The 20,878-nt window shown below is 46.4% G+C and overlaps 1 protein-coding gene across 1 annotated transcript; it reads left to right on the top strand.

Moving 5' to 3' along the window:
* The first annotated feature begins 14,739 nt into the window (after positions 1–14,739).
* Positions 14,740–20,647, top strand: LOC144602132 (follitropin subunit beta-like). The gene is given in 3 exon segments (XM_078414859.1): positions 14,740–14,781; positions 14,783–14,986; positions 20,357–20,647. Coding segments are annotated over 3 exon segments (537 nt in total).
* The last annotated feature ends 231 nt before the right edge of the window (positions 20,648–20,878 follow it).

The raw sequence follows: 20,878 nt of genomic DNA on the forward strand, positions 1-20,878 counted from the left end.
ATAGGTACATAGGTAGGTAGGTATGGTTAGGAAAGAACTGCAGATGCTGGTTTAAATCGAAGACACAAAATGCTGGAGTAGCTTAGCGGGTCAGGAGAGAAGGAATGGGCGACGTTTTGGGTCGAGACCCTTCTTCAGACGTAAGACAGGTAGATAGGTAGGTTGGTAGGTAGTTAGGTATATAGGTAGGTAGATAGGTAGATAGGTCAGTATGTAGGTAGGTAGGTAGGCAGATATGTAGGTAGGAAGGTAGATAGGTAGGTATATAGGTAAGCATGTAGGTGGGTAGGTAGATAGATAGGTAGGTAGGTAGATAGGTAAGTAGGTAGGTAGGTATGTAGATAGGTAGATCAGTCTGAAGAAGGGTCTCAACCCGAAACATCACCCATTCCTTCTCTCCAGAGGTGCTGCCTGAACCACTGAGTTACTCCAGCATTTTGTGCCTACCTTAGGTAGATAGGTAGGTAGGCAGGTTGGTAGGTAGCTATATAGGTATATAGGTAGGTAGATAGGTACTTTATTATCACACGTTACCAGCATCTGCAGTTCTTTCCTAACCGTACCTACCTACCTATCTACCTACCTATGTACCTATTTACCTATCTACCTATCCACCTACCCCCCTCTCTATCTATCTAGTCAACACTCTCCACCTCCATGGGAGGAGGGAGTGGATCTAAAGAAGCAGTGAAATTCTTTGTTTTTTGCGTACACAGATCACAAAAGTGTCGTTGCAAGGAGCTGACATAGTTACATGAGCACCCTTCAATATTGCTGGTCCCATAGTTTATTTATGTGCAGAACTGGATAGAGCACAACTGGTGAGGCACAAAACCCCAAACAACAATGCACAGGACCCATCCAATGCTGGAGTTATACACATCCCAGAGCAACGTCTAGCTTTTAATGCTACTTTGACCCTCCACTTATTATGTTCACCACTTGTTTGGCATCTTGCAAGTATTTTAATTGCAAGTGTAAAAAGTTGGCCAATTATTCTTGGAACATTGAACGCAAAACCCTACAGCTCAGGAGCAGGTCCTTTGGCCCATGATATCCATAAGACCATAAGATATAGGAGTAGAATTAGGCCATTCAGCCCATCGAATCTGTCCTGCCATTCAACCATGGCTGATTTATCTTTCTCTCTCGACCCCATCCTCCTGCTTCTCCCCGTAAGCTTTGATACCCTTACTAATCAAGAGCCTCTCAATCTCCGCCTTAGAAATACCCAATGAATTGGCCTCCACAACCATCTGTGGCAGTGAATTCCACAGATTCACCACCTTCTGGCTAAAGCAATTCCTCCTCGTCTCCTTTCTAAAGAAACATCCTTTTATTCTGAGGGTGTGCCCTCTGGTCCTGGACTCTTCCACGACTGGAAACATCTTCTCCACATCCACTCTATCTGGGCCTATGCCAAACATGATGCCAAGTTAAATTAATTGAGAATGATCAGCCATGGTCACATTGAATGGCGGTGCTGGCTCGAAGGGCCGAATGGTCTACTCCTGCACCTATTGTCTATTGTCTATTATCTCTTCTGCCTGAACACGATCCACATCCCTCCAGTCTGAAGAAGGGTCTCAACCCGAAACGTCACCCATTCCTTCTCTCCAAAGATGCTGCCTGTCCCGCTGAGTTACTCCAACTTTTTGTGTGTATCTTCGGTTTAAACCAGCATCAGCAGTTCCTTCCAGCACCTCCATCCCTACTAACCCATGTGCCTGTCCAAAAGCCTCTTAAACACCACTGTTGCATCTGCTTTCACCACCACCTCTGGCAGTGCGTGCCAGGTACCATCAATAGCAACAAAGTTTGTCACTCTACCTCAGCACACGCGACAATAATACGCTAAACTAAACAATCATTATTTACAGGCATTCAATGTTATTGAAACATATAAAATTCTTAAGGGGTTGGAGAGGCTAGATGCGGGAAGATTGTTCCCGATGTTGGGGAAGTCCAGAACCAGGGGTCACAGATTAAGGATAAAGGGGGAAGTCTTTTAAGACCGAGATGAGAAAACATTTCTTCACACAGAGAGTGGTGAGTCTGTGGAATTCTCTGCCACAGAAGGTAGTTGAGGCCAGTTCATTGGCTATGTTTAAGAGGGAGTTAGATGTGGCCCTTGTGGCTAAATGGATCAGGGGGTATGGAGAGAAGGCAGGTACGGGATACTGAGTTGGATGATCAGCCATGGTCATATTGAATGGCGGTGCAGGCTCGAAGGGCCGAATGGCCTACTCCTGCACCTATTTTCTATGTTTTCTATGTCCATGTCCTCCAGAGATGCAGCTTGACCCACTGAGTTAGTTTCCTTCAGTTCATTACTATCATGTGTACCGAGGTACAGTGAAAAGCTGTTTTGCTGTGTGGGAAGGAACTACAGGCACTGGTTTGCTCCGAAGATAGACACAAAATGCTGGACTATCTCAGCGGGTCGGGCAGCATCTCTGGAGAGAAGGAATGGGTGACGTTTCCGATCGAGACCCTTCTTCAGACTGAGAGTCAGGGGAGTCAGCTTTATTGCTGTGTGCTATCCAGTCAGCGGAAAGACTATGCATGACTACAATCGAGCCGTCCACAGTGTACAGATACAGAATAAAGGGAATAACGTTTAGTGCAAGATAAAGTCTAGGAAAGCTCCATTTAAGAAAGATAAGGTAGATGGGACATCAGGGCTACTCTCTAGTACTCCAGCACTTAGCGTCTTTTTTAACTAAAACAGTTGATCCAGTTGAATTTCTGGAGATAAGTGAAATTAGGTATACTACAGGGAAGTATGTTGATATTTAATTGATAATTCTCCACTGTAGCATTGGAATAATGAATGATTGTAAATATTTTTTTCCTAAAGCAGTTTCTTTTATGGCCACTAGATGTAAATGATGCACTTTAGACTTACGAGATACAGCACGGACACAGGCCCTTCGGCCCACCGAGTCCGTGCCGACCAGCGATCACTCTGCACGCTAACACTATCCTACACATTAGGGACAGTTTACAATTTTACCAAAGCCAATTAACCTACAAACCTGTGTGTCTTTCGAGTGTGGGAATAAAACCGGAGCACCCGGAGAAAACCCACGCGGGTACAAACTCTGTACAGACAGCACCCGTAGTCGGGATCGAACCCTGGTCTCTGGCGCTGTGAGGCAGCAACTCTACCGCTGCGCCACCGTGCCGACCTGCTGAGTTACTCCAGCACTTTGCGTCTTTGTTTACTTATGTGGTTGATCCCGTTGAGTTTCTGGTGAAAAGGGAAATAATTCAAGATAATCTAGAGGGAAACTTGCTGATATTTAATTGCCGCAGCATAGTAACAATGTTGATCTTGAATATTTTTTTCCTAATGCAGTTTCTGTTATGGCCACCAGATGGAGATGGCGAACTTGAAACAATTATAAAGGGCCTGTTCCACTTAGGCGATTTTAAGGCGACTGCCGGCGACTAGGCTGTCGCCGACAGTTCGCCGGGGTGTCGCGGGCATGATCGTGAGGTGTCTTCCAAAGATCGTAGTGATCTCTCGGCGACAGCTGGCTTGTCGCCAGGTATCGTTGTGTATTGCGGTCGCTGTCCCCAGGTTTGATGCATTTAGAAGCACGTAATATTAAAATAAGTAAAGCCATTTCAAAATACCATAAAATGCTTGTGTTTAACCGATTTATTTGCCGTCAGGACATTTGACAGGTAGATTGGAGGCGACAGTTTGACGGTCAGGTAAGCGTGGGAATTTTCACGATGTTTTTGGCTTCAGCCATTACATTTAAAGTGGGCTCCCACCCCAGATATGCAACCCAGAAACCAGATATGCATCTCCCTGACATTTTCAAAGAATGACCACACACTTTTCGCAAAAATCCACTGAACCACTTTAAAAAAAAAATTTTTTTTTTCAATACAGCTATTAGTAAACTGGAAGTAAATCCGGTTAATTCCTTGTTACAGTGAAGCTTGGTTTTTAAGTAACCCATACAAGGTGTTATAGTTCAAAACTCCCAAGTACTTACCGACTTGTCAGTGATTTCAGCGAAAATTAGGACGCCGGAGAAGCGTTGACAGCGTGGGAATTTCGCGATGTTTGCGAAGACGCTGTAATCTCGACCTGACTCGTTATTGTCGTGGTCATTGTCGTCAGGTAAAAGAAAAGTTCGGCGATCTGCTACATCTTTGACAGTCGCCGGCAGTCGCCAAAAAGATCGCCTAAGTGGGACAGGCCCTTTTAACATGTCCCCTGGAGAACAAGGAACTGCAGATGCTGGTTTATACCGAAGATAGACACAAAGTGCTGGAGTAACTCAGAGGGACAGGCAGCATCTCTGGAGAAGGAATAGTTGATGTTTCGAGTCACGACCCTTCTTCAGAAGAATGGATCGACAGGGCTGAAAATTCACTGGAATTTAGAAGGATGAGGGGATCATAGAAACATCTAAAATTCTTCAGGGATTGGACAGGCTAGATGCAGAAAGAAATGTTCCCCATGTTGGGGGAGTCCAGAACTTGGGATCACAGTTTAAGAATAAGGGGTAGCACATTTAGGGCTGAGATGAGGAAAAACTTTTTCACCCAGAGAGTTGTGAATCTGTGGAATTCTCTGCCACAGAAGGCTGTGGAGGTCAATTCACTGGATGTTTTCAAGGGAGAGTTGGACAGAGCGCTTAGGGCTAATAGAATCAAGGGATATGGGGAGAAAGCAGTAACAGGGTACTGATTCTGGATGATCAGCCATGATTATCTTGAATGGCGATGTTGGCTCGAAGGGCCGAATAGCCTACTCCTACACCTATTATCTATGTTTCTATGTTTCCAGACAAACTGCAGATGCTGGTTGCTGCACAAGAGGACAAGAGCCAAAATCATGTCACTTAGTTATTGCCATATTACATACCAGGAACTGCAGATGCTGGAGTACAAAAAAAGAAAACAAGTGCTGGAGTGCAGGAGGATGAGGGGTGATCTTACAGAGGTGCATAAGATCATGAGGTGAGTAGATTGGGTAGATGCACAGAGTCTCTTGCCCAGAGTTGGGGAATCGAGAACCAGAAGTCATAGATTCAGAGAATAACCGGTAAATGACAGTAAACACAATCTGCTCCCATTCAAGGTTAGGGCGGTTGGGGACAGAGGGATATGGATCATGTGGAGGCAGCTGAGGTCACTTTAATTTGGCATCGTGTTCGGCACAAACATGGGTGGTGAATTCTTTGCCACAGAAGACATGGAGGCCAAGTCAATGGATATTTTTAAGGCAGAGATAGATAGATTCTTGATTAGTATGGGGAGAAGGTAGGAGAATGAGGTTAGGAGGGAGAGATAGATCAGCCATGATTGAATGGCGGAGTAGACTTGAGGGTCCGAATGGCCTAATTCTGCTTCTCTCACTTATGAACTTATGACCTTATCAACATGTTTGAATTGGGTTGAAGGAGCTGTTTCCATGGTCCGATGATTCTTCTCTCTGAAATTATATCTAGGCTTATATTCACTGGAATTTAGAAGAATGAGAGGGGATCTTATAGAAACATATAAAATTCTCAAGGGAATGGACAGGCTAGATGCAGGAAAAATGTTCCCCATGTTGGGGGAGTCCAGAACCAGGGGTCACAGTTTATGAATAAGGGACAGGCCATTTAGGACTGAGATGAGGAAAATAGTTTTCACCCAGAGAGTTGGGAATCTGTGGAATTTCCTGCCACAGAAGGCAGTGGAGGCTAATTCACTGGATGTTTTCAAGAGAGAGTTAGATTTAGCTCTTGGGCCTAAAGGAATCAAGGGATATGGGGAGAAAGCAGGAACAGGGTACTGATTGTGGATGTTCAGCCATGATCATATTGTTGGCTCGAAGGGCTGAATGGCCTACTCCTGCACCTATTTTCTATGTCTATGTCTATGTCTAAGGTGAAGAGGAGAAGATTTAATCGGAATCTGAGGGGTAACTTTTTCACACAAAGGGTGGTGGGTGCATGGAACAAGCTGAGTAGTTGAGGCACCATCTACTATGCCAACATTTAAGAAGCAGTTAGACAAGCACATGGATAAGACTGCTTTGGAGGATGAGTCAAGTATAGATAGGACGTATTGACCGATGTGGGCAAGTTGGGCTGAAGGGCCTGTTTCCACACTGTATCACTCTCTGACTCCATGAGTAACTCAGCGGGCCAGGCAGCATCTCTGGAGAAAATGGATAGGTGATGTTTCAGGTTGGGACCCTTCTTCACTTCAAGGACAGCATAGCTCAGATTATTTCATTTACATGTTCTTCCTAGTTTAGTTTTGTTCAGATTAGAGTTGCAGCGCGGAAACAGGCCCTTCGTCCCACCGAGCCCACGCTGAGCAGCGATCACCCCGTACACAAGTTTTAACCTACACAGTATGGACAATTTTCAGAAACTAATTAACCTACAAACCCACACGTCTTTGGAGTGTGGGAAGAAACCGGAGCACCTGGAGAAAACCCACGCAGGTCACGGGGAGAACGTACAAACTCCGTACAGACAGCACCCGTAGTCAGGATCGAAGCAGGGTCTCTGGCGCTGCGAGGCAGCAACTCTACCGCTGCGCCACCGTGACGCCCCAATTAATCTTTCATGAATAATATGATACACCTTATTTGTCTCTGACATGATCCTTCAGGATAGTATAAGAAAATAACTGCAGATGCTGGTACAAATCGAAGGTGTTTATTCACAAAATGCTGGAGTAACTCAGCAGGTCAGGCAGCATCTCGGGAGAGAAGGAATGGGTGACGTTTCGGGTCGAGACCCTTCTGCAGACTGATGTCAGGGAGGGGCGGGACAAAGGAAGGATATAGGTGGAGACAGGAAGATAGAGGGAGATCTGGGAAGGAGGAGGGGAAGAGAGGGACAGAGGAACTATCTAAAGTTGGAGAAGTCATGGTTCATACCACTGGGCTGGACTTCTCCAACTTTAGATAGTTCCTCTGTCCCTCTCTTCCCCTCCCCCTTCCCAGATCTCCCTCTATCTTCCTGTCTCCACCTATATCCTTCCTTTGTCCCGCCCCCCCCTGACATCAGTCTGCAGAAGGGTCTCGACCAAATGAAGACGTTGAATTCTAAAGGTGAGGCAGGAGTGTTCGACCAGCAACTCCAAAGTTCGACCAAAGTTACTCCAGCACTTTGTTTTTTTTAACTTCACCCATTGACCTGCCATCTCTAGGAGCATAGAGGTCCTTCTTAGGAGCAAAGAGGTCCTTCTGCAGTTGTACAGGGCCCTAGTGAGACCGCACCTGGAGTACTGTGTGCAGTTTTGGTCTCCAAATTTGAGGAAGGATATTCTTGCTATTGAGGGCGTGCAGCGTAGATTTACAAGGTTAATTCCCGGAATGGCGGGACTGTTGTATGTTGAAAGACTGGATCGACTAGGCTTGTATACACTGGAATTTAGAAGGATGAGAGGAGATCTTATCGAAACGTATAAGATTATTAAGGGGTTGGACACGTTAGAGGCAGGAAACATGTTCCCAATGTTGGGGGAGTCCAGAACCAGGGGCCACAGTTTAAGAATAAGGGGTAGGCCATTTAGAACAGAGATGAGGAAAAACCTTTTCAGTCACAGAGTTGTAAATCTGTGGAATTCTCTGCCTCAGAAGGCAGTGGAGGCCAATTCTCTGAATGCATTCAAGAGAGAGCTAGATGGAGCTCTTAAGGATAGTGGAGTCGGGGGGTATGGGGAGAAGGCAGGAACGGGGTACTGATTGAGAATGTTCAGCCATGATCACATTGAATGGCGGTGCTGGCTTGAAGGGCCGAATGGCCTCCTCCTGCACCTATTGTCTATAAACCAAAGATAAACACAAAGAGCTGGCATAACTCAGCGGGACAGTCAGCTGGAGTGGAGTCTGAAGAAGGTTCTTGACCCGAAACATCACCCACACCTTCTCTCCAGAGAAGCTGCCTGTCCCGCTGAGATACTCCAGCATTTCGTGTCTCTCCCCATGTGCACATCACCTCGAAACCAGCACCTTGGACAGATTCCCAGAGGCACCAACGTCTTGTGAAAGAGAGACCCAGATTGCTTCAATGTTGTTCAGACAAGAGCTGTTTGTGTAAATGGTCTTAAATTTCATACTTGGCATTTATTCTCTAAAGTGCTGTGGTGGACTAATGCCAGATACATTTTGTGAGATTGAGATCCTTGATTCAAGGGCGATTGTTAACAAAGCTATTTAATAGATTGAATTGGCATATTCCAGCGGCTGGCATGGATCACGGCAGGAAGTATCTTATTTTCCAGGCAACTGAAGAATTAAACGAAACTCATGTGGATCCGTAGTTTGAGACTTTGCTCTGTTTTGCTGCCACCTGCCAGATGTAAACTCGGGTCAAGGCAACGCCGGTCTTTAAACTTCAGGCAGTCACTGCTTTTTTTTGTTGTGTGTTCTCTCTTCACCGATGCTAACTCTAAAAAACGTCTCGTTTTACTTCTCCCTTAATGCCACGGTCTTCATTTCACAAACAATCGAGTTAAAAAGCATCTTGAGCTTCCGCACGAAAAACATGGAAGTTTGCGTTGAATGTGCAATTACAAGCTAACCACACGCGGTTCCCGATATTGACTGGGAAAACTCCCGAGACTTCTGCAGTTGAGCAATAGACAATAGACAAGAGGTGCAGGAGTAGGCCATTCGGCCCTTCGAGCCAGCACCGCCATTCAATGTGATCTGGCTGATCATTCTCAATCTGCAGAAGGGTCTCGACCCGAAACGTCACCCATTCCTTCTCTCCCGAGATGCTGCCTGACCTGCTGAGTTACTCCAGCATTTTGTGAATGATCCTTCAGGATGGTTTTTCAGAGATGTTTCTGGATCATTGGGGTAGAGGAGACCTGTACAAGAGGAGACAGGTTGCACCTGAACTGGAGGGGAGCCAGTATTCTGGGAGGGAGATTTGTTAGTGCCACTCGCAGTGTGGTCGCAGTGGTTTGGGTCCTAGATGATGCTGGCTGCCTTTTTGAAACAGCGCCTCCTGTAGATCCCTGCTACATGACAATTCAACAGGGCGGCACGATGGCGCAGCGGTAGAGTTGCTGCCTCACAGCACCGGAGACCCGGGTTCCATCCTGACTGCGGGCGCTGTCTGTACGGAGTTTGTACGTTCTCCCCGTGACCTGCGTGGGGTTCCTCTGGTTTCCTCCCACACTCCAAAAAGTACAGGTTTGTGGGTTAATTGGCTTTGGTAAGAATCGCAAATTCTCCCCGGTGTGTGGGATAGTGTTAGTGTGCGGGGATCGCTGGTCGGCACGGACTCGGTGGGCCGAAGGGCCTGTTCCATGCTGTATCACTAAACTAAACTAAACTAAACTAAACTAAAGTCAAGTCAAATTTATTTGTCACATACACATACACGATGTGCAATGAAATGAAAGTGGCAATGCCTGCGGATTGTGCACAAAAAAGAATTACAGTTACAGCATATAAATAAAGTTAATAAGTTACTATAGTGTAGACAAAAATTTAGTCTCTGGGGTTATAAAAGTTGACAGTCCTGATGGCCTCTGGGAAGAAACTCCGTCTCATCCTCTCCGTTTTCACAGCATGACAGCGGAGGCGTTTGCCTGATCGTAGCATCTGGAACAGTCCGTTGCTGGGGTTTGCGTTGAATGAGCAATTACAAGCTAACCACACGCGGTTCCTGATATTGACTGGGAAAACTCCCGAGACTTCTGCAGTTGAGCAATAGACAATAGACAAGAGGTGCAGGAGTAGGCCATTCGGCCCTTCGAGCCAGCACCGCCATTCAATGTGATCTGGCTGATCATTCTCAATCAGTACCCCGTTCCTGCCTTCTCCCCATACCCCCTGACTCCGCTATCCTTAAGAGCTCTATCCAGCTCTCTCTTGAATGCATTCAGAGAATTGGTCTCCACTGCCTTCTGAGGCAGAGAATTCCACAGATTCACAACTCTCTGACTGAAAAAGTTTTTCCTCATCTCCGTTCTAAATGGCCTACCCCTTATTCTTAAACTGTGGCCCCTTGTTCTGGACTCCCCCAACATTGAGGTGATTGAGCAATTTGAGGTGATATCAACTTAAGGTGTGAAAAAGAAGCCCCTCAGGTTCCTATTACATCTTTCACCCCCTCACTTTAAACCAAGCCCTCTGGTTCTCGATTCCCCTACTCTGGGCATTTCCTCTGTGCTCTTTACCCGATCTATTCCCCCTCATGGAGGTACACACCTCGAGAAGATCACCTCTCATCCTCCTGCGCTCCAAGGAATAAAGTCCCATTCTGCCCCAACCTCTCCCTGTAGCTCAAGCCCCTCGAGTCCTGGTGACATCCTCGTGAATCTTCTCTGCAAGCTAGATGCAGGAAAAATGTTCCCAATGTTGTGGGAGTCCAGAACCAGGGGCCACAGTCTGAGGATAAAATGGGAGGCCATTTAAAACTGAGATGAGAAAAAAACTTTTTCACCCAGAGAGTTGTGAATTTGTGGAATTCTCTGCCACAGAAGGCAGTGGAGGCCAATTCACTGGATGAATTTAAAAGAGATTTAGATAGAGCTCTAGGGGCTAGTGGAATCAAGGGATATGGGGAGAAGGCAGGCACGGGTTACTGATTGTGGATGATCAGCCATGATCACAATGAATGGCGGGGCTGGCTCGAAGGGCCAAATGGCCTGCTCTTGCACCTATTTTCTATGTTTCTATGCTTCTGTGTTTTAGATTTAGATTTAGATTTAGAGATACTGCGTGGAACAGGCCCTTCGGCCCACCGGGTCCGTGCCGCCCAATGATCCTCGCACATTAACACTATCCTACACACACTAGGGACAATTAAAAAACCACAGCCAATACCTGTACGTCTTTGGAGTTTTACCAAAGCTTGACAACAGCTGTGCAGCTGGAATTGACCCTGGCGGCTGGAATTGGCCCAAAGTTAGTTCACGTTAGAAACCATAGAGGATGAGAAAGTGGAGAACTGGACCATCAACAGAGTGGTGCAGCGGGTGGAGCTGCTGCCTCACTCGTTTCCCGTGTGTGTTGTGAAACTCTCTGCCCCTCATCTACAAGGACAGAGTCGACAAACCCCACCCATTCCCACACTGACCTTCCTGTCCTGGGCCTCCTCCATTGTCAGAGTGGGGCCCAGCGCAGAGTGAGGAACAGCGCCTCATATTTCGCTTGGGCAGCTTACACCCCAGCGGTATGAACATTGACTTCTCTAACTTCAAGTAGCCCTTGCTTTCCCTCTCTCTCTCCACACCCTCCCCATTCCCAGTTCTCCCACCAGTCTTACTGTCTCTGACTACATTCTATCTCTGTATCGCCCACTCCCCTGACATCAGTCTGAAGAAGGGTCTCGACCCGAAACGTCACCCTATCCGTTCTCTCCAGAGATGCTGCCTGACCCGCTGAGTTACTCCAACAGTCTGTGTCTACCCTTGGCAAGCCCAGGACTGGCTCTGTTGCCCGTGCTTGGCCTAGATCTCCACCAAGCTCCTAACACACTTAGGCTGAATTCCATCTTGGAATCAGACCGGAGGATTTGAAGATGGAAGTCACGCTAAATGTCTCAGGAGGTAAGTGACATTGTGCAAGCCTTAGTAAATCATGAAATTGGACCAGTTCACAATGCAACACACGTCAGTCCATGTGTGGAAACAAGGAACTGGAGACTCTGGCTTATACCAATGCTGGACACAGAGTGCTGGAGTAACTCAGCGGGTCAGGCAGCATCTCTGGAGAAAAAAGGTGGGTGACATTTTGGATTTAGATTTTTCGATTTAGAGATACAGCGCGGAAACAGGCCCTTCGGCCCACCGAGTCCGCGCCGCCCAGCGATCCCCGCACATTAACACTATCCTACACACACTAGGGACAATTTTTACATTTACCTAGTCAATTAACCTATATACCTGTACGTCTTTGGAGTGTGGAAGGAAACCGAAGATCTCGGAGAAAACCCATGCAGGCCACGGGGAGAACGTACAAACTCCGTACAGACGGCGCCCGTAGTCAGGATCGAACCTGAGTCTCCGGCGCTGCATTCGCTGTAAGGCAGCAACTCTACCGCTGCGCCACCGTGCCGCCCTGAAACAATATTTTGTGTCTGAGGAAGGGTCTGGACACCACACGTCACTTACTCTATTTCCCCACAGACGCTGCCTGACCCGCTGAGTTACTCCAGCACTCTGTGAAACGTCACCTACCCTTGCAAGAACTGCAGATGCTGGTTTAAATGGAAGATAGAATGCAAAATGCTGGAGTAAGTCAGCGGGTCAGGCAGCATCTCTGGAGAGAAGGAATGGGTGATGTTTCAGAAGAAGGGTCTCGACCCGAAACATCACCCATTCCTTCTCTCCAGAGATGCTGCCTGACCCGCTGAGTTACTCCAGCACTTGATGTCAAAATTCATTCAATGATGCCAAGCCAATTATATCATGATGACCAGCGCCCATCACTGGCATTGTGTGTGGTTGGGACCAGTTTGGGGTCTCGTTCCGTGCATTGGCTTGGTAACCAATCTCCATACTTCCACGGAAGACACTGTCCACGCTTCTCAATGCCAACAATTTATTGTTTCTTTGCCTTGATCTGAACACGTGGTAATTTTGGTGTCAGGTGACATGTGAAACAATATTTCGATTGATTGATGATCCTTATATTCACTGTCCAAGTTTGCTTTTAAGATGTTGGACGGTTACCACCGCTAATGGAGTCCCGCTGAAACAGAATTTCACTTCCCCTTTATTATTTATGCCTGAGACCTCCACGTTCAGGAACAGCCTTCTTCCCAACAACCCATCAGGTTCTTGAACACTACAAAACACCAACTCAACTATGACTACAAACCATCCTCGTGGTACTGACCGCAGCAATATTGTTTGTTAATTAACTCATTGAACTTTTATTCTGTGAGCACTGTGTTTACAGACCTGTTTTCAAGAGAGAGTTAGATTTAGCTCTTAGTGCCAACGGAATCAAGGGATATGGGGAAAAATCAGGAACAGGGTACTTATTGTGGGTGATCAGCCATGATCATGTTGAATGGCGGTGCTGGCTCGAAGGGCCGAACGGCCTACTCCTGCACCTATTTTTTATGATTCTATGTTAAGCTGCTGCAAGGAATAATTTCATTATTCTGTTCCCAGACATGTGACAATTAAACACCCTTGACTCTTGACTTCTCGTCGTTAAAACTAATTTGTTCCCAAGTATTAGCCACCCCAACCAAATACAAGTTCAAGGTTATGCAGGAAGGAACCGCAGATGCTGGTTTACACCAAAGATAGACACAAAATGCTGGAGTAACTCAGCGAGACAGGCAGTATCTCTGGAGAGAAGGAATGGGTGACGTTTCGGGTCGAGACCCTTCTTCAGACTGATTGCTTCCAGTTGAAAAACTGGTTTCATCTGATGGGAAAGAAGATACAGAGTGCTGGAGTACCTCAGCGGGTCAGGCAGCATCCCTGGAGAACATGGATGGGCGGTGTTTTGGGTCGGGACCCTTCTTCAGACTGGGAGTGAAATTGGTCTTCCTCAGACTGGAAGCCAGTTTCAGATAACAGACCAAGACACCAAGTGCTGGTGTAACTCAGCGGGTCAGGCAGCATCTCTGGAGAACATGGATAGGTGACGTTTCACAGAGTGCTGGAGTAACTCAGCGGGTCAGGCAGCATCTCTGGGGAACATGGATAGGTGACGTTTCACAGAGTGCTGGAGTAACTCAGCGGGTCAGGCAGCATCTCTGGAGAACATGGATAGGTGACAATTCGGGTCGGGACCCTTCTTCAGACTCAGCTGTAAAGCAACTGTAAAACAGTCCCTTGTGTCTCCATTTTCACCTTAGAGGACCTGGTTCTGGATATATCCCGTGCTAGCAGCAGCTGATGCAAAGGCTAAAATAAACATTTGCCAATTGACACAACGTAGAGGACGGATACATGGGCGTGATCTTCGCAGAAGTCTCCTTTCTCCTTTCCTCTCTTCACCCTCATCTTCATAGTTCGTTATCGCTGGCCTTTCAAAAATAAATCTCAATTCATGTTTTGACTGAAAGGAATCACTGCTGAAATCCCGGGTTTCCAATTACTCCAGGCAAGGAAATGAAGAAGCCAAATAAATGGAATGATTGGTCGAGGCCAGATGCTAAATCCCTTGATTTGGAGGTGATAGGCCGGGCGCACTATAAATGGAGGGATCGTCTGCACTCACCGTCAGCATTCCCGGCCACCAGCAGCTCCAGCAACAGCCATGAAGGTTCCCGCATGTTCTTTTTAATGCTACATGATGAATAATTAGAGTTGATAGTTCTTATAAAATGTACTTCTATATTTCAGGCATGGGTCCATGACTATTTTTGTATGTAAACCTTTAATGTTGAAATTGCAGAATTTGAATTAAATGGCATGCGCGTTGAATGTAATTTTTGAATTTACCTACTGACTTTAAAAAAATGGTAAACTAGTGATGGTATTACCAGTAACGATCATACAATGCCACTATGTGTGTGCAGTGTGACTGGATTTAAGCGACTAGTGGTAACGTAAGTGTCACATAAATTGTTTCCGTGTTAATCTTGCATTTTATCCCTTCTCTTTCACTTTTAGCTGGGGTACTGATTGAGAATGATCAGCCATGATCACATTGAATGGCAGTGCTGGCTTGAGGGGCCGAATGGCCTCCTCCTGCACCTATTGTCTATTGTCTATTGCCCGCTTTGTCTTGCGGTACGCGTTCAATTTAACTTTGCAAATGCAGTTTGTCGGCGTCAATTGATGCGGTGTGTGTTAATGGTATTATTTTTTTAAATATTTTTTTCCCCCCTAGATTAGTTTCACGGTACGAACAATGGTGCCCAAGACGTTTGCGATTCATCTGTTTCTCTTGTTGGTCTGCCGAATGTCAATGGTGTCGCTGAACAGATGCCAGTTAACCAACATCACCATATCAGTGGAGAGGGAGGAGTGCGGATACTGTGGGACAATAAACGTCACCTGGTGTTCCGGCTACTGCTTTACTAAGGTGGGGGCAACTTCGCATCACTGGCTGAAAGGCGTTCAGCTTCGTGCGCGTAACACACACACACACACACACACACACACACACTACTCCGCCACAGGGCAGTCCTCAAGATGGTTTACAAGTGCAAGGGGAAAGTGTTTAAAGTTGGATTAAGATAGTTCAGTTTATTGTCACCGTGTGTACCGAGGGAAGTGAAAAGCTTTTTTGTTGCCTGCTCAAGCGACCAGAATTGAACCATCTACATGATAGAGGGGAAAACGTTTACGATACAGTATGATATGCAATGACAGAACTTCACTTATATCCCAGGAGGTGGGAAATTAAAGGGACGAGTGGAAATGATTGGGGGGGGGGGGGGGGGGTGCAAAGATTGGGGAGGGAGGGGTGTGGCGGGTCAGTCTATCCCACGACAGAAGGGGGAGGAGTTGCACACTTTGATAGCCACAGGGAAGAAGGATCTCCTGTGGCGTTCTCTGCAGTTTAGTGCAGTTATTAATAATTTAGAAGAATTATTAGAGACTAAATGTTGAGAGCTAGTATCGTAGAATCATACAGTGTGGAAAAAGGCCCTTCGGCCCAGCTTGCTCACGCCGACCAAGACGCCCCATCTACACTAGTCCAACCTGCCTGCGCTTGGCCAATATCTGGCTAAACCTGTCCTATCCATGTATCTATCCAAATGTTTTTTAAACGTGATAGTACCCACATGGAAGAAAATCAGAACAAACAGCCCGGCCACTCCCTCTTCTCCCCTCCCCCATCAGGCAAGAGCTACAGACGTTTGAAAACGCACACCTCCAGATTCAGGGACAGTTTCTTCCCAGCTGTTATCAGGCAACTGAAGCGCCTTCTCAGCAACTAGAGAGCGGTCCTGAACTACTATCCACCTCATTGGAGATCCTTGGACTATCTTGAATCTGACCTTTCTGGGCTTTATCTTGCACTAAACGTTATTCACGTTATTCCCTTTATCCTGTGTCTGTCCGCTGTGGATGGGTCGATTGTAATTGCGTATTGTCTTTCCGCTGACCAGTTAGCACGCAACAAAAGCTTTTCGCTGTACCTCGGTATAGGTGACAATAAACTAAATTAAACTAAAAACTCCAAAGACGCACAGGTATGTAGGTTAATTGACTGGGTAAATGTAAAAATTGTCCCGAGTGTGTGTAGGATAGTGTTAATGTGCGGGGATCGCTGGGCGGCGCGGACTCGGTGGGCCGAAGGGCCTGTTTCCGCGCAGTATCTCTAAATCTAAAAAAAAAATCTAAACTGTGAGGCAGCAGGTGCCATCGTGTTGAATATGTTTAAAATATTAACGATATTAAATGTTAAAATATTTGTTTATTTATGTTAACAGACCACCCAGGATAGATTCCAAACCAGATTTTCTGGTTTATCTTTATACCGTCATAATAATTTGATAGATCTTATGGGGACATTTGGAAATACAGCAATGTGTATAAATGTACCACCCTGGTCGTTCGTGCTAAATGTCAGTGGGCACTGAGCCTGGGACAATAATGTGGAATCGCAAGACTGCAGATGCTGCAAACTGGAGCAAAACGGCAAAGTGCTGGAGGAACTCAGTGGGGCCAGGCAGCATCTGTGGAGGGAAATGGACAGGCGACGTTTCAGGCCCAGGAAGGGTCTTGACGCTGAAATCTCAACTGTCTTTTTGACTCCCACAGACGTTGTAAGAAAATAATTTCACCGTGCCTGTGCGTTTTGCACATTAAAGCACTGTTGAACCTTTGTGTTCCCCTGACCTACACCTCATCGTGTTCCAAGCCCGCCATGTTATTGAGCTCGTCTTCCATCACCTCCGCTTCTGGGTCTTTTGCTCTGGGAAGGAATCCTCACCTCCCAGTGATGCCCCTTCTCCCATCTCCAACCTCTATTTAGAAGGATGAGAGGGGATAGACAATAGACAATAGGTGCAGGAGTAGGCCATTCGGCCCTTCGAGCCAGCACCACCATTCAATGTGATCATGGCTGATCATTCTCAATCAGTACCCCGTTCCTGCCTTCTCCCCATACCCCCTGACTCCGCTATCCTTAAGAGCTCTATCTAGCTCTCTCTTGAATGCATTCAGAGAATTGGCCTCCACTGCCTTCTGAGGCAGAGAATTGCACAGATCCACAACTCTCTGACTGAAAAAGGATTTTCCTCATCTCCGTTCTAAATGCCCTACCCCTTATTCTTAAACTGTGGGCCATGGTTCTGGACTCCCCCAACATTGGGAACAGGTTTCCTGCCTCTAACGTGTCCAACCCTTTAATAATCTTATAAGTTTTGATAAGATCCCCTCTCATCCTTTTAAATTCCATTGTATACAAGCCTAGTCGCTCCAGTCTTTCAACATATGACGGTCCCGCCATTCCGGGAATTAACTTAGTAAACCTACGCTGCACGCCCTCAATAGCAAGAATATCCTTCCTCAAATTTGGAGACCAAAACTGCACACAGTACTCCAGGTGCGGTCTCACTAGGGCCCTGTACAACTGCAGAAGGACCTCTTTGCTCCTATACTCAACTCTTGTTATGAAGACCAACATTCCATTGGCTTTCTTCACTGCCTGCTGTACCTACATGCTTCCTTTCAGTGACTGATGCACTAGGACACCCAGATCTCGTTGTACGTCCCCGTTTCCTAACTTGACACCATTCAGATAATAATCTGCCTTCCTATTCTTACCACCAGTGGATAACCTCACACTTATCCACATTAAACTGCATCTGCCATGCATCCGCCCACTCACACAACCTGTCCAAGTCACCCTGCAACTCATAGCATCTTCCTCACAGTGCACACTGCCTCCCAGCTTTGTATCATCTGCAAATTTGCTAATGTTACTTTTATTCCCTTCATCCAAGTCATTAATATATATTGTAAATAACTGCGGTCCCAGCACCAAGCCTTGCGGTGCTCCACTAGTCACTGCCTGCCATTCTGAAAGGGACCCATTTATGCCCACTCTTTGCTTTCTGTCTGTCAACCAATTTTCTATCCATGTCAGTACCCTACCCCCAATACCATGTGCTCTAATTTTGCCCACTAATCTCCTATGTGGGACCTTGTCGAAGGCTTTCTGAAAGTCGAGGTACACCACGTCCACCGGCTTCCCACTCTTCTTTGCTATGTTATACTTATTCTCTTTTATTTTTATGCTGTCCTTGACTTCCCTTGTCAGCCACGGGTGCCTCTTACTCCCTTTAGAATCTTTCCTCCGCTTTGGGATAAATTGATCCTGCAACTTCTGCATTATTCCCAGGAATACCTGCCGTTGCTGTTCCACCATCTTCCCTGCTAGGGCCTCCTTCCAGTCAAATCTGGCCAGCTCCTGCCTCATGCCTCTGTAATCCCCTTTGCTATACTGTAATACTGACAATTCCGATTTTCCCTTCTCCCTCTCAATTTGTAGATTAAAACTTATCATATTATGATCACTGCCTCCTAATGGCTCTTTTACCTTGAGTCCCCTTATCAGATCGGGATCATTACACAACACTAAATCCAGAATTGCCTTCTCCCTGGTAGGCTCCAGTACAAGCTGTTCTAAGAATCCATCTCGGAGGCACTCCACAAACTCTCTTTCTTGGGGTCCATTACCAACCTGATTTTCCCAGTCTATCTGCATGTTGAAATCTCCCATAACCACCGTAGCATTACATTTGTGACATGCCAATTTTAGCTCTTAATTCAACTTGCACCCTATGTCGAGGCTACTGTTTGGGGGCCTATAGATAACTCCCATTAGGGTCTTTTTACCCTTACAATTACTCATTTCTATCTATACTGATTCTACATCTCCTGATTCTATGTCACCCCTTGCAAGGGAGTGAATATCATTCCTCACCAACAGAGCGACCCCACCCCCTCTGCCCACCTGTCTGTCTTTTCTATACGTTGTGTACCCCTGATTATTCAGTTCCCAGCCCTGGTCCTCTTGTAGCCATGTCTCAGTGATTCCCACAACATCATACTTGCCAATGTCTAACTGAGCCTCATGCTCATCCACTTTATTTTTTATACTTTGCGTGTTTAAATACAACACTTTAACTTCAGTATTCACCTCCCCTCTCACACCGGTCACAATTATAGGATCTTATAGAAACAAGTACAATTCTTAGAATGGGCAGGCTAGATACAGGAAAAATGCTCCCGATGTTGGGGGAGTCCAGAACCAGGAGTCAGAGTTTAAGAATAAGGGGTAGGCCATTTAGGACTAAGATGAGAAAAACTTTTTCACCCAGAGAGTTGTGAATCTGTGGAATTCTCTGCCACTGAAGGCAGTGGAGGCCAATTCACTGGATGTTTTCAAGAGAGAGTTAGTTTTAGCTCTTAGGGCTAACGGAATCAAGGGATATGGGGAAAAAACAGGAACGGGGTACTGATTCGGGATGATCAGCCATGATCATATTGAATGGCGGTGCTGGCTCAAAGGGCCGAATGGCCTACTCCTGCACCTGTTTTCTATGTTTCTATGTCTGTAGTCAATGGTCTTGACTGCTCTACCCCCCTTGTCCACTCCAATCTCACCCCCACTGAACGTACGGCCCTCTGTTCACTCCACAACCAGCCCATCACCATCTGAAGAAGGGTCCCAACCCTTCACCCACCCATGTTCTCCAGATATGCTGCCTGACCCGCTGAGTTACTCCAGCACTCTGTGTCTTTTTTTTGCTGCCTGATCTGCTGAGTTAATCCAACAGTTTGTTCTTTTTGCTGAAATATTATACATTTACCATTCTAAACGTATAAGCAAAGTTGCTTTTAGAGTAACAGAAATATTTATTGAACGCAATATTAGTGTGGTCTTTTGTGCTCTAGAGGTAGATATCGCAATTAATTATGCACCGAACATAGACACAAAATGCTGGAGTAACTCAGTGGGTCAGGCAGCATCTCTGGAGAGAAGGAATGGGTGATGTTTCGGGTCGAGACCCTTTTTCAGACAGTCAGGGGAGAGTGAGACACAGAGATAAGGAAGGGTAAAGTGTGAAATTGAGACATCAAAAGAGATGCGGATCAAGGACAATGTGGAATAAATCATTGTTATCTAGGAGGAGGTGACACCAAAACAAACAGAGATAAAATGTAATCAGGGGGACAGTCAGACTGGTGGGAGAACTGGGAAGGGGGAGGGATGGAGAGAGAGGGAAAAGCAAGGGCTTCTTGACGTTAGACAAGTCAATATTCATATTGCTGAGGTGAAAGGTAACCAAGCAAAATATGAAATGCCGTTCCTTTGGTGTAAACCAGCATCTGCAGTTCCTTCCTATATAAATTATGCACTGTGTTGATTATATCTGTACGCATTTTGGGGGCTTAACTGATGATTTCCCCCCCAAAATTCTATTTTTTTTAGGATCCAGTCTGCAAGCACTCTTTGGCGTTTGTGTACCAAGAAATTTGCAGTTACAAGGAAATAGTCTACGAAACGATGACCATTCCCAACTGCCCTGCCAACGTGAACCCTTATTACACCTACCCAGTAGCGACGAGCTGCCAGTGTGGAATGTGCAACACTGGAACCACTGACTGCACGGTCTCGGCCATGGGACCTGTACACTGCTCCCTGGAAAAGCCCAGGGAGGATACCAACCAATCGCAAATCACTTCCAGCCCATCCAGCAGGCCCAATGACAAGAACCTTTGATGCCGTGACCGTGAACCTCAGCTCCGCCCGAGAAGAAAATAAACAATTGTCAGTTTGGGCAGCGGTACGATTATTGATTTCTCTAACTTCAAGTGGCCCCGCCCGGCATTCCTTCCCTCTCGCTCCACCCCTCCCCCCGCCCAAGTCGCACCAGCTTCTCGTTTTCTCCCAGATAACATATAACATATAACAACTACAGCATGGAAACAGGCCTGTCCGGCCCTACCAGTC

The sequence above is a fragment of the Rhinoraja longicauda genome, chromosome 18, assembly GCF_053455715.1.
Source record: "Rhinoraja longicauda isolate Sanriku21f chromosome 18, sRhiLon1.1, whole genome shotgun sequence".
Classification (NCBI taxonomy): Eukaryota; Metazoa; Chordata; class Chondrichthyes; order Rajiformes; family Arhynchobatidae; genus Rhinoraja; species Rhinoraja longicauda.